At 41.8% G+C, this 12,731-nt stretch overlaps 1 protein-coding gene across 11 annotated transcripts in view; it reads right to left on the reverse strand.

Moving 5' to 3' along the window:
- The window catches only part of RUFY3 (RUN and FYVE domain containing 3), a 129,755-nt gene that overhangs the window by 47,197 nt on the left and 69,827 nt on the right, over positions 1-12,731 (reverse strand). For 10 of the 11 annotated variants that reach the window (XR_005010658.1, XM_036762962.1, XM_036762963.1 and 7 more), the window contains 2 exons: positions 6,691-6,864; positions 3,273-3,390 (listed from right to left, as the gene is read on the reverse strand). Coding sequence is in view for 10 of the 11 variants with exons in the window: in XM_036762962.1 (XP_036618857.1) it covers positions 3,273-3,390; positions 6,691-6,864 (292 nt within the window). In the remaining variant the exon portion in view is untranslated. Of the gene's footprint in view, positions 1-3,272; positions 3,391-6,690; positions 6,865-11,440; positions 11,555-12,731 lie in introns of those variants that run through there. The other variant, XM_036762968.1, reaches the window with a different exon arrangement.

The following is a 12,731-nucleotide window of genomic DNA, read 5'->3' on the forward strand; positions in this document are numbered from 1 at the left end:
CTATTTTTTAATTGACTCTGCTCCCCTCCTGTTTTATGGGTGACCACCCCAATAAAATGCATTGTTATGGCTATCCCTCCATCATGGACTCCCCTTCCCCCACAACAGCCATTTCCAAATAAGAGGGTAGAGAAAGACAAAGAATTTAATTAACATTTTGTTGTTCAATGTTCAGCCATGTCTGACTCTATGTGACCCCATGAACTCTGTCCATGGGGTTTTCTTGGCAAAGCCACTGGAGTGATTTGCTATTCCCTCCTCCAGTGTCTCCGTTTTACAGACGAGGAACTGAGGCAAATAGAGGTTAAATGACCTTCCAGGGTCACACAGCTAGCAAGTGTCTGAGGCTGGATTTGAAGACAGATCTTCCTGACTCCTGGTGCTCTGTCCACTGTGTACCACCTAGCTGCCCCTAATCAATACTAGTGATCCATAATTAAAGTGGTCTGTAGGAACTCCTGCCTCTTCTTTCTTTCACCAAGCCCAGATTCCAACCTGCCTCATATATAATAATTATCTTTTTAATACCAATTTTATGGTCATCCCTCAGAAGTTAAAGGTTTTGTGTGAATATCCCCTCCCTGATTCTATTCTCTGCTTCATTCTATTTCTCTCCTTGTTTGTTTTGCTATTGAGTCTGATGTATTATTTACACCAAACTCTTCATGCATCTATGAGTGTATTATTACCCTCCTTTATATGATTCTTATCAGAGTGATATTATTAGTCCTTCTTCTGATTCAAATAAGAGCGATGCCATTAGATTCCCACTCTCTGCCTACCCCTTATGCTTGTATATTGTTGCTCTAAACATGCTACACTGGTATGATATTTTAAGTTTTCCCTGATCTTCATGACTCACCTACTTTTTTTTATGTCTTCCTTCTCTTAGAACCAACCAGAATAAAAACCACTCAGGCCCTGTGTAGTCTTATTTTACTCTCTGGGTAAAGACATTAGTATTCTGAAGGGACACTTGTCCCTTCTCCTTCTATTGCAATGTCAGTATTTTGCCAGATTTAGCCCCTTCCAATTTTTCAACTGTATTGGCCTTTCTAGATTTACCTTGACTTGTGTTTGCACCTGGTTCTGCTCTTTTCATAAAAAAAATGCTTGCAAGCTTGGTATTTTATAAAAGGTCTACCTCATGATTCCTCTTGAGATTTTATGTACTTCTGCAGAGTGAGTTAATATTGGTTTGTAAACTGTTACCTTTGGCCTTTTGAAATATCATTTTCCAAGATTTTTCTTCCTCCTTCATCAAAATTATTATTAAGTCTTATGTGATGCTGATTGTGGTTCCTTTGTGTGGGAACTCTTTTTTTTTTCTGGCTGTTCTCAGTATTTTTTCTCTGACTGAGAAGATCTAAATTTTGGATATGATATTCTCAGGTGTTTTCAGTGAGAAGATTCTTTTGGGAGGCAGATTCTATTTTCCCTTTGTTCTCTGATTCTAATATATGTAGTCAGTTTTCTTTTACGATTTCTTGAAATAGTCACAATTTTTTGAATTCAGATTTTTGGTTTAGTCATAGCTTTCACAGGATTTGATAATGCTTAGAACTATTTCTCTTCAACCTGTTTTGCAGTTCAGTTTTTTTTTAATAGCTAACAACGTAACATCATTTTTTTTTCAACCTTCTGATTTTAACATTCTTGCTGTCTCATAGAATCACTGCCTTCTGCATGCTCCATTCTATTTTTAAGGGAACCCATCACTTGGGTAAAGTCTTATTCCCTATTTATTCTCCTTTTAATTTGTTTCCTCCTCAACTTATTTCATTTGTAATTTCTTCTGATCTCTCATGTCCTCTCTTATGGCTACTCTTGTAGTCTTTGAAGCTAGCCCATTTTTTACTTGGAAGGTTTCCCAGTTGTGGTATGGTTACACACTTCTGGAGTTTCTTTTAACCCAGAGTATTTGTTTTCTTCTTTTTATTCATATTTTCAGTCTCAGCTGATTAAAGGTTTTTGCATATGGCCCGATCCTATCTAGAAACCTTGGATGTGTTGTCTAAGACTTGTTTAGTTCCATTCCCTCTGTATTTAGGGTGCTGCTGCTGCTACTCTGGACAGGATGGCTGGTATTAGGCTCCACTCTCTGCCCCTCAATCCCTGGCTTCTGAATCAATCTCTTGGTTGTTTAGTGTGGGTTTTAGTCTTGGCTTTGCCTTCTTGCATGAGCCATACTGGGAGTAAATGCTATTTCCTTGTCAGGTGACAGCAAAACGATGCCCATCGTGCTGGCTTGGGGCCCCTTGCCCAATTCCCTCCCTACCTTGCTTCTCCACCTTCTACGCTTCCCCTACCTCCACACACATACGGCCTCTTGCACCCAGTAAATAACTTGGCCCTGTCTTCTCCTTGGCTCTCAGTGCTTCAAGGAGTGCACAGCCAGGTTCAACCTTGCCATTCAAAGAACCATGGGGGCTGGTTCTGATCCATGCCCATGTTCTAACAGACTGACTAACATATCAGGACTCTGACTGCTGGTGTTCACATGGGTGTGAGAGTCCCATGTTCAGGGGCTGGCTGTAGGTCCGTTTGCAAGAGATTTCACTGGCATCCCTGACTCATTTCCTCCTTCCACCTCTTGGGGTTTCTTCATTTACTTGAATTAGGTGCAGCGGTTCTCCCTGGATCCATTGGTCCTTTTTGAGCGCAGTTTTAGAGTGGATGCTTGAGCTTCCTTCTGTGTCCTTTTCAGATTTCTTTATTCCACGATAAAGAGTCTTTCTGGATTCTTCTTCAGACATTTGCTGGGGAGAGCTATGCTTCCCTACCATGTTCTCCATTCCTATCTTGCCTGGAAGTCCATCCAAGAGAAAATTTTAGGTGTTTCCTAGAATGGCCCAGCCTTTTTTTTTTTTAAACTACAATTTTTCATCTTCTCAATTCTGTCAATTCTTAGCCACATATTTCTTATTCTTCTAGTCAGCCAGAAAATCACCACTATAATTCCAATTTCCCAAAGCTCACCATTTCTAATCAACAATCCACCCCCCAAATAGAAAGGTATGGAAGGTTTGACATGAAGAGACTCTACCTGAGACAGAATGTGAGTTCTCCCTCGAAGGTAGCAATCTGTTCTTAGTTTTGCACATTACCAGTCCCCTACCCTTTCCCCCTCAGTGTCCAGTCATAACATGCACTCGGCACTTATGTGGGGGTGAGGATGCTGGGTAATCACCAGGTACCATATCTCCCTTTACAGCCTGAGACTGAACAACAAGAGATTCAATCTGGGAGCAGCCATCCGATATCTTACTCACTTAAGGCCTGGAAGATCTTTGACACTTGCGGTTATCTCTCCGGCTTCAGGAACAAGCTTCTCCACCAGTTCCAGTGGGCCCCAGAAGGATTTATTTTGCCCAAGAAAAGTTTTCTTGGCTAAGGCAAACAAAGAGACAAAAAAACAGTTTTGTTCATTTTTTTTTCCTTTTGCCTCAGATACTGTTCTCGGGGTGCTAATCCAAAGAGTGAGCTAACTTTCTAAAATTATCCATGTATATCAGAGACATGGGGTGAAGGCCAGCTCAAACACTCAGTGATTTAGGAAGAAGGGAGAGGTTAAAAGAGACAGAGAGACAGAGACATGAAGAGATGTAATCAGTATCTGGGAGCAAGGCTTCGAACCAGGAAGACCTGAATTCAAATCTGGCTTCAAGATACTTACTAGCTTACAAGTCACTTAGCCTATGTCTGTCTTGGTTTCCTTATCTGTAAAATGGGGATAATAGCACCCACCTCCCCAGGTTGTTGAGGGTCAAATGAAATAATATTTGGAAGGCACTTAGTATACTGTCACATAGTACGCGCTATATAAATGTTAGCTATTATTACTGCAATTAATAATAGGTCTAATGCTCCAGCCTTCATCCTACACAATCTTCTTCCTCACTTTCAGTCATTTCTGATACTCAGTTTACTATCTCAGTCTTCTTAATCCTGCCTCCCTAAACAATCAAGCAATTCTCTCTTTCCTAGTATTTACATCTACAAATCCTTTCCACTTATGTCATAAGTTATCAAACAAGCTTCCTTTTATTTTGCATGTTAGTTTGGAAACCCAGTCATTCACTTTTAAGCAACAAAATATTTTTTTTAGTTATTAGCATGACTTTTCAAAAATGATTATTTGTTCATTTTTAATATATATATTTTTAAAAATTTGAGTTCCAATTTCTTTCCCTCCCTCCCTCCCAGCTCTCCTCAACCCACTCTCTGAGAAGACAAGCAATACAATATCAATTACTCATGTGAAATCAAGGCAACAAAAAATTTAAAAAGGAGCAATGTCTTTGGAAGGAACATTTCTGCCAAGACATCTGTTTTATGTTTTTAGAGGATGCACTAACAATTCAGAACACCATTAAATAATCCATCATTTTGAAAGAAAAATATTATTGGTTGAGTTATTAATGTTTGATGACTTTAGAAGCAGACACTTCTTAAGATATCAACTCTAAAATCCTTAGACAAGTCTGATTTACTCCTCTATTTGGTAACAGGTGAATGAGAGTTTTCTAGAATTTGGATATATTTTAACCTGACACATTATATTAAGAAATAGTGGAAAGAACACTGACTTTGGCCATAAAAAGGACCCATGTCTGAATCATGGCTCAGCCTACGGTGTCTTTTAGCCCTGGCTCTATTGGCCCTATAAAAATTTTTATTCTCCTATCGCAGAATAAAATTTTGTTGTGTGTTCCACTATATTACGGCAAATACTAAGGACCAAATATATATTTTAAGTGTACCCTACCCCTGTTGGTATTGAAACCACTGGCCTGGAAGTACCCAAAGATGGCCGCCCACACTCCCGTGTAGAATTCAGGCGCTGCCCATCTGTGAGCAGAATCTTGTCTGGAGCCCTGAGAGCCCTGGAACTAACATGACAGGGTTATTATTTAACTAGAGAGCTGGAAAAGATGTCTGTGACCATTCCATCTAATCTTATACAGGAGGAAATGGAGCCAGAAAGAGGAACCAACATGACTCAAGCAGCCTCACTCGTGACATCTGGTTCAGGCCTCAATCCGCTGGTGGTTGAGCGACAGAGGTCATGCCACCCTTCTTGACAAAGTGTCTTTTAACTTCAAAGTTAAAGACTTTTAACTCTGTTTTGTGCAACTGAAGAATGTCTTCGGTGACGAAGGACGTAGCCCTTATGATGGCCAAGAATTTTCTGACAGTCTCTAAGACAGTTGAACAGGGAGCATTAAATTTTTCAGCATTCAAGAGAAATTAAACCTATTAATAATAATAATAATAATAATAGCTAGGATTTCTGTGGATAGCAAGGTGGTGCAGCAGACTCTAGAGCACCAGGCCTGGGATCAGGAAGAACTGAGTTCAAATCCAGCCTCAGGCACTGACTAGCTGTGTGACCCTGGGTGAGTCTGTTAGCCTCAGTTTCCTCACCTGTAAAATGAGCTGGAGAAGGAATTGGCAAAGAATTGCCAAGAAAACCCTACATGGGGTCACAGAGTGTCAAACACAAGTGACGCGACGGAACAACACAAAGGATTTCTACGGCATTCTAAGGCTTGCAAAGAGCCCTTCACATACATGACCTCACTGGGTCATCACGATAATCCTGTGAAGGAGGTGCTGTAATTATTACTCCCGTTTTATAGATGAGGAAACAGGCACAGAGCAGGTGAGGAATTTGCCTAGGGTCACACCGCTAGGAAGTATTTCAGCATGACTTGAATTCAGGTTTTCTCCTGACTCCAAGTCCAGCAGCTTATCTACCATGTCACCTTACAGGAATGAGGGTATGGAAAGAACACTGGATTGAGAGTCAGAAGAGGTGAGTTCAAATGGCAGCTCTACTGATTACTAAATGTGTAACCCGGGGTGAGTCATCACACCTCCTCTGGGTTTTGGTTCATCACGTGTAAAATGAGGAAGTTGGACTAGGTGCTGTCCCTTCCAGCCCCTAAATCCTATTATAGAATGTTGCCATGGTTGATTTTACGTAGCTAAAGACAGGGCTTTATTCCCCAAGAGACGAGGGCAGTGGGCTTTAAAGATGGAAACTGTGAACCGATATATAAATACAGAGACAGAGAAGGAGAGGGAGGGAGGGAGGGAGAGGGAGAGAAAGAGAGAGAGACACACACAGAGAGAGAAAGGGAGAGGAGGGGAGAAAGGGAGAGGGAGAGGGGGGGAGGGGAGGGAAGGGGGGGAGAGAGAGAGAGAGAGAGACAGAGAGGGAGAGAGAGAGGGAGGGAGAGAGAGAGAGACAGAGAGAGAGAGACAGAGGGAGAGAGAAAGAGGGAGGGAAGGAGAAAGAGACAGAGAGAGGGAGGGGGGGGAGGGAGAAAGAGAGAGACAGAGATAAAGAGAGAAACAGAGGGAGGGAGAGGGAGAGACAGAGAGACAGACAGAGAGAGAAGGAGGGAGGGGGAAGAGAGAGGGGGAGAAAGAGAGAGAAACAGCGAGACACAGAAAGGGGGGGAGGGGGAGGGAGAGGGAGAGACAGAGACAGAGAGAGGGAGAGAGGGAGAGGAAGAAGGGGAGAGGGAGGGGGAGAGGGAGGGGGAGAGGGACGGGGGAGAGGGACGGGGAGAGGGACGGGGAGGGAGAGAGAGAGAGACAGAGACAGAATGAACAAACAACCCCATAGGATGACTTGCTGGGAAGGAGCCTCCCCCTCTCCCTTTCTCTAGGAGGCTGTACCTTTTAAGCCATGTTTCAGGCAGTGCTCCATGACCACAAAGAACTGCTGGAGAGGCGCGTAGTCAGAGTCCAGCGTTCTTCCCAGGTTCAGCGCTGACTCGATCAGCCCCTTTATACTCAGCTTGGCCATGTTCATCAGGTTCATTCGTTCATTGGCCATCAGATAGTTGGGATCTGTAAACAAAAGGAGGGAGATGGGACTCAGTTACCTCCAAAGTCATAACAAGCCAGACACTGAGGTCCACTCTAGTGAATACCCATTTTAAAATGACCACACGGGAGGTTTGCTAGAGACAAACAAGTAATATCCATTTTGCCTCCTTAACATTTTCCCATAATGTTCTGACACTCTTAACCAAAAGAACGTCTTGATCATCTGTCAACCTCGACGGAGCATATGCCACTGTTCTCAGTCCAGTCCCCAGGTACTTTATGTTTGATATCAGAATGAAATGAGACACTCATTCAAACAACAGCTAACGAAAGATTTATTTAGTCATGGCAAGAAAAGGATATTAAACCAGGATATGCAGCAAGGGCAATGTGTGACAATTAGCTGAGCCAAATCCCCCGGCCTCAGTTGCGGTCCTTATTTCTAGAAGCTTCTCTAGGTTGATTACCTCCAGTTTATCCTGTCTGAATCTTGGTTGTACGTGGTTGTCTCCCCCATTAGACTCTGAGCTCCTCAAGGCCGAGACTGTCTTTGTATCTCCAGAGGCTAGAATAGTGCCTGGTACCTGGTAAGTGTTTAATAAATAAAGACTAACTGGTCTGCCAAGCATTGGAGCAAGCCTGGAGCTCCTACCCTGTGGACCAAGAAGGAATGTCAACAACTTGAACCTTTTAGTCTCTGGGCCAATCAAGTTTCAAGGTCTATTTCAGTACCGTGAAAGGAAAAACTAGTTTAATTTGCATAGAGGAAGGGCTTAAATTATGTTCCCACCCAAGCAGGTTTTCAGTAAAATGGCATTTTTTCAAGATCAAAGAGTTACAAGACCTGGACGTGTGTATTAAAAGCTGCCTATGACGTGTAGGTCAAAAAAATAAAAAAGATTGTGCTAACCACACAGTATTCATGTCTGATAGCTCCAGAACCTTTAACAAAGCTATTAATATTACACTTTTCAGCATGATTTTTACATATAGCACTTTAAGGTTTGCAAAACCACTTTATCTATGTCATCTCTCATTTGATCCTTATGACAACGTTAGGAGAGAAGAGCTATCATTATTCCCGTTTACAGATGAGTAAACTGAGGCTGAGAGATTGAATGGCTTGCTCAGATTCACACAGCTAGTTAAGTGGGGCAGAATTCAAACTCAAGTCTTCCTGTGAGTAATACTACTTGCTATCAATTTTCTCCCATAGATCACAACCCAACGGAACAATTGCTAAACACCTACAACATACAAAGCTAACACAACAATTCTATTCTTCAATGGATGGAGGTGACGTTGGGTTCTCAAAGGCTGTGGAAGGGAAGTACCACCTCTGGTAGGCACCATCAAGTGGGATGGACTCTGAGTCTACTACAGGCCTCAAACAGGGCCTCCCACCTTGGGACCAGACCAGCCAAGGATGGAGGACACAGCATGACTTCCAAGTGGAGGAACTCTTTGGCCACAGTGACCAATGAAATAAACAGCAATGGCCGGCCATCTGTCCTATGCAGCAACCCTCCAAACTCTCAGGGATGGAGGCAAAATGGCAGGTGTGTGCACAAAGAATAGGAAATCAGTCGGTTTTCATACCAGCCATAACCATTCATTTAACCCCAAAAGTGAGCTCACTGGGCAAAGACCAGTAAATTGCTCATGTGCTGGAGAAAATGGAACAATCCAATCACAAACATTTACTAAGCACCTACTATATGCCAAGTACTGTGCTAAGTGCCAGAGATGCAAAAAGAGGAAATAGATGGCCCCTGCCCTCAGGGAGTTTGCAATCTAACCAGAGCAATATGAGCCCTGTCGCTATATACAAAACCCGAAGACAAAGCAGTTGCAGTTCCATCTATCTATCAACCAACCAATCCCACTGATAAGGAATTATTAAGCTCTGGCTATGTTCTAGGCATGGAAATACAAAGGATAAAGCAACCTCTAGAAGGAATACACAAGATGATCCTGATGCCCAAGGATATACAAAATAAAAACAAATTTAAATGACGTAGTTAAATACAAGGCTGTTAGGAAGGGACAGCACAAGCTGGTGTGGGGTGGGGATCAGGAAAGGCTAAGCTGTATCTTAAGGTAAGGAGGGAGTGCATTCCAGGCATGGAGGATGGCCACAGAAAAGACGACGGGATGAGAGGGCGTGTGGCATCTGGAAGACTGAGAAGAGAGAGAGAAGGCCAGTTTGGCTGGATCGCAAAGTATGGGAAGACTAGTGACATCCAACAATGAGTCTGGGAAGATAAGAGTGGGCACAGGTTGTGAAAGGCTTTAAAACTAAACACAAGAGTGAAAAATCACTTTGGCAGTAGCAGTATGGAGGATGGACCGTTGTGAGGAGAGACTTGAGAGAGGGAGACCAATTAGGAGCTGGCAAAATAATTTAGTCCAGAGGGGCCAAGGGTCTCAACTAAGCTAGTAGCTGTGGAGAGAAGGGTTGGATAAGATGTTATGGAGGTAGGAAAAGCAAGACTTGGCCAATGAATGGTGTCATGGGGAGTGAGAAGTGGACCTAAAGAGGAAAATAGATGGCTAGTAGGATGGGCTCAGACAGACCAATACACGTATTGCTGGGATTCATTTCATCATACCTATAAGACTATAGGAGATTTTTCTTTTGCTTGCTTTCTCAAAGGGAGGGAAGAGAGGGAAATGTGGAAGGTGGAGAATTTTTTAAAAATTTAATTTAAAAAAACTACATTTGGGAAGGATTCTTCAACAGGATGGAGATCATATAAGACAAAAAGGACGTGAAATTATAACATTTACACAAACAAAATCAATGCAGATAGCATTTTTACTTTACAACAGAAAGGAAAAAAATGCTTTTCCATCAAGTCTCTGAAAAAATCTGATAACTAAGACATACAGGGAATTAACACAAATATAAGAACAAGAGCCATTCTCTAATAGTTAAATGGAAAAGTCTTTAAAAGAATTACAAAAGGCTATCAACAACCATATGAAATACTGTTACAGATTACTAATAACAAGAGAAATTTAAATGGAAAAACTGAGATTTTACCTTATGTGCAGTAAAAAAGCAAAGTAACCAAAACCATAACGGTCAAAGTCTGAGGGGATGTGAGAATGTGTTATGGGTGGAGCTTTCAAATACTCCATTCATTCTAGAAACCACTTTGGAGAAAAGTTACCAAACTGTTCATATCATTTGACTCAGCAATCCCATGACCATAGATACATACTACAAGGAGCTTAAAAAAAAAAAAAGGCAGAAAGGTCACAAAGTTCTCCAAAATATTCATAGTAACACATTTTGTGGTAGGAAAAACTAGAAGCAGATGCCCATCTATTAACCAATTGATACATGAAAATATTAAATTATTTTATAGTAAGAAATTGGAAATATGAGGAATCCTGCCTGAGAAATACAGGAAGATTTATAAGAACTAATACAGAGTAAAATGAGAAAAACCAGAAGAATATAAAATGCTAAAAAACATAAATAAATCATTAAAAGAAAACTAACTCTAGGAAACTGACAAGCCAGCACCAAAAAGACAGAGTGAACAGAATGCTGAATTCTCATACAATTACCTCTAGCAAAGATCAATAAACTGATTAATGATTATGAAATCCAAGGAGAAGGTCAGTAAGTGCATTTTTTTGAACCCAGATCCACAGAAAGAGATAACCATAAGCCCATGGACATTAAAGGAAAGAGTCTCGGACAGAAAACCTGGATCCAGGAGAACAACACAGGGAAAACTCCTAGTCATAGAGCTGGAAGCCCGGAGACCACAGATATGGACCCAGGGAAGGGATCCACTCAGGGAGTGCAGCATAGGAAAGACTCCCAGCAACTGGACCAAGGACTGGCTAATGAAACCAGACATTTGCTGCAAGGCTCAGAAAGTGAATCCCTCAATAAGTATTTATTAAGTACCTACTATGTGCCAGGCACTGGGGTAAGCACTAGGGCCACAAAACAAGGCAAAAGACAGTCCCCACCCTCAAGAAGCTTACAACCTAATGGGGGAGACAATAAAGCAAACAAATAAAGACAGAAAAGCTACATGGAGTATAAATAGGAAATAATTAACAGAGAAGACACTAGATTTAAGAGGTATTGGGGAAGGTTTCTTATAGAAGGTTGGGATTTTAGTTGGGTCCTGAGGGAAGCCGGGAGGCAGAGATGAGGAGAGGGAACATTCCAGGTATGGAGGACAGCTAGAGAAAATGGGAGCTGAGAGACAGAGTATCTTGATCCTGGATAGCCAGGAGGCCAGAGTCATTGGATGGAAGAGGACACGGGAGGGGGAAGGGAGAAGAAAGGTATAAAAAGACTGGAAAGGTAAGACAAGAAAGCTAGGCTAATAAAAGGGCTTTGAAGGAGGATTTTGTACTTGATCATGGAAGAGATAGGGGGACACTGGAATTTTGCAGCCCTGAGATCCTTCAAGAATCTACATAAGTGCCCAGGAAGGAGAAAGAAAGAACCCAAAAGCCAAAGCACATGTAGCCTATCAACTGAGAACACCATGGCAGCCAAGCCTCATGTGCCATGCATTTTAGCTAGCCACGTTGATGTGCCAGCCTCACTGAGCCTACTCACCCATGGTTCCTCAGCTAGTTAAACAGACTCCAGCTTCTAGCCTCTTAAAATCCTAGTGTAGTCCAGTTTCTTTGCAAATGGAAGGAGAAGAAGAAAAACCCCTCCCCACCAAGCTCAATCATACAAGTGAAAGTCCTCCAGAGTTTTATCTCTTTTTCAATCATTCCACTAGGTAAGTTCTCTTATTTAAACATTCTCATTATCTCTTATTTGCTCAATGGGGTGAGTGGGTGGAGAAAAATCTCCAAGGCAAACCATGCCCAAGGGCTTTGTAGGAATACTGGTCTAACAATAGGCCAGATCTGGAATTCGGGGGCAAAACCGCATTCCTGAAAAGGATGTTCCAACAACAGCGGGGAAAACTTCGGTGAAATCCATTTTTGTTGATGTGATGTCACCACCAAACCTCTAGCTTGGTTTCAGGTCCTTTTGTATGGAAACGACCAAGTCTGATAAAGGTAAGAGCCCATAAAGGTAAAGAGGCCGAAGTCTCCAGAGGGTGTCAACCTATACATTCCTCAAGCAGATCAAGGTTCAGCCCAATATATATAACAAAACTTAGCAGAACCAAAAAAGAGGCCAACCAGATCCAACATGATGTGCTGGTTCTGTGCCCACAGTCCCTCATCAACGAAAGCAAGTGGGTGCATTCTTTTCTTTCTTCCTTGGCAGCAAGTTTGGCCATTTTAATGTCCTAACACTAAATTCCTATTTTTTCTTGTTCTTTCCATATATATATACACATAGATATGTATATCTATGTGTATATATGTATGTATGTATGTATATATATATATACATATATGTGTGTGCGTATATTTAGTAAGTGTGTACGGGCAGCTGGGTGGAGCAGCGGATAGAGCTAGGGCTTGGAGTCAGGAAACCGGAGTTCAAATCTACCTTAAATTCCTTTAAAACAAGGAAAGCAATTTGTACAAAAGTTCGTTTAAAAAAAAGAGTAGCATTCTCTCTCTCCATGTATCCTTGTTACTTAACACAAAAATTCTCCCCCATGGACTCTGCATGTAGGAGCTGTGTTACTTGCATTTTAAAAGTAATGTTAAAAACAAAAAAAAAAACCATAGGCAATAGTTCTTAGAGCCAGTTTTAAATAGCTCTGGTCTAGAGAAATACTCGTGGCTCAGTTTCCATCCTATGCCTAAAACTTTTGTGGAGCTCTTTGTTTGTAAGGAAGATTTAAATTTTGGTCACAATACTTAAGTCAGGGGTTCTCATGCTCAGGCACATACGTGGATACAATACAGGGGACTGATCTATTACATAAGATAGG

The sequence above is a fragment of the Trichosurus vulpecula genome, chromosome 6 (assembly GCF_011100635.1).
Source record: "Trichosurus vulpecula isolate mTriVul1 chromosome 6, mTriVul1.pri, whole genome shotgun sequence".
NCBI lineage: Eukaryota > Metazoa > Chordata > Mammalia > Diprotodontia > Phalangeridae > Trichosurus > Trichosurus vulpecula.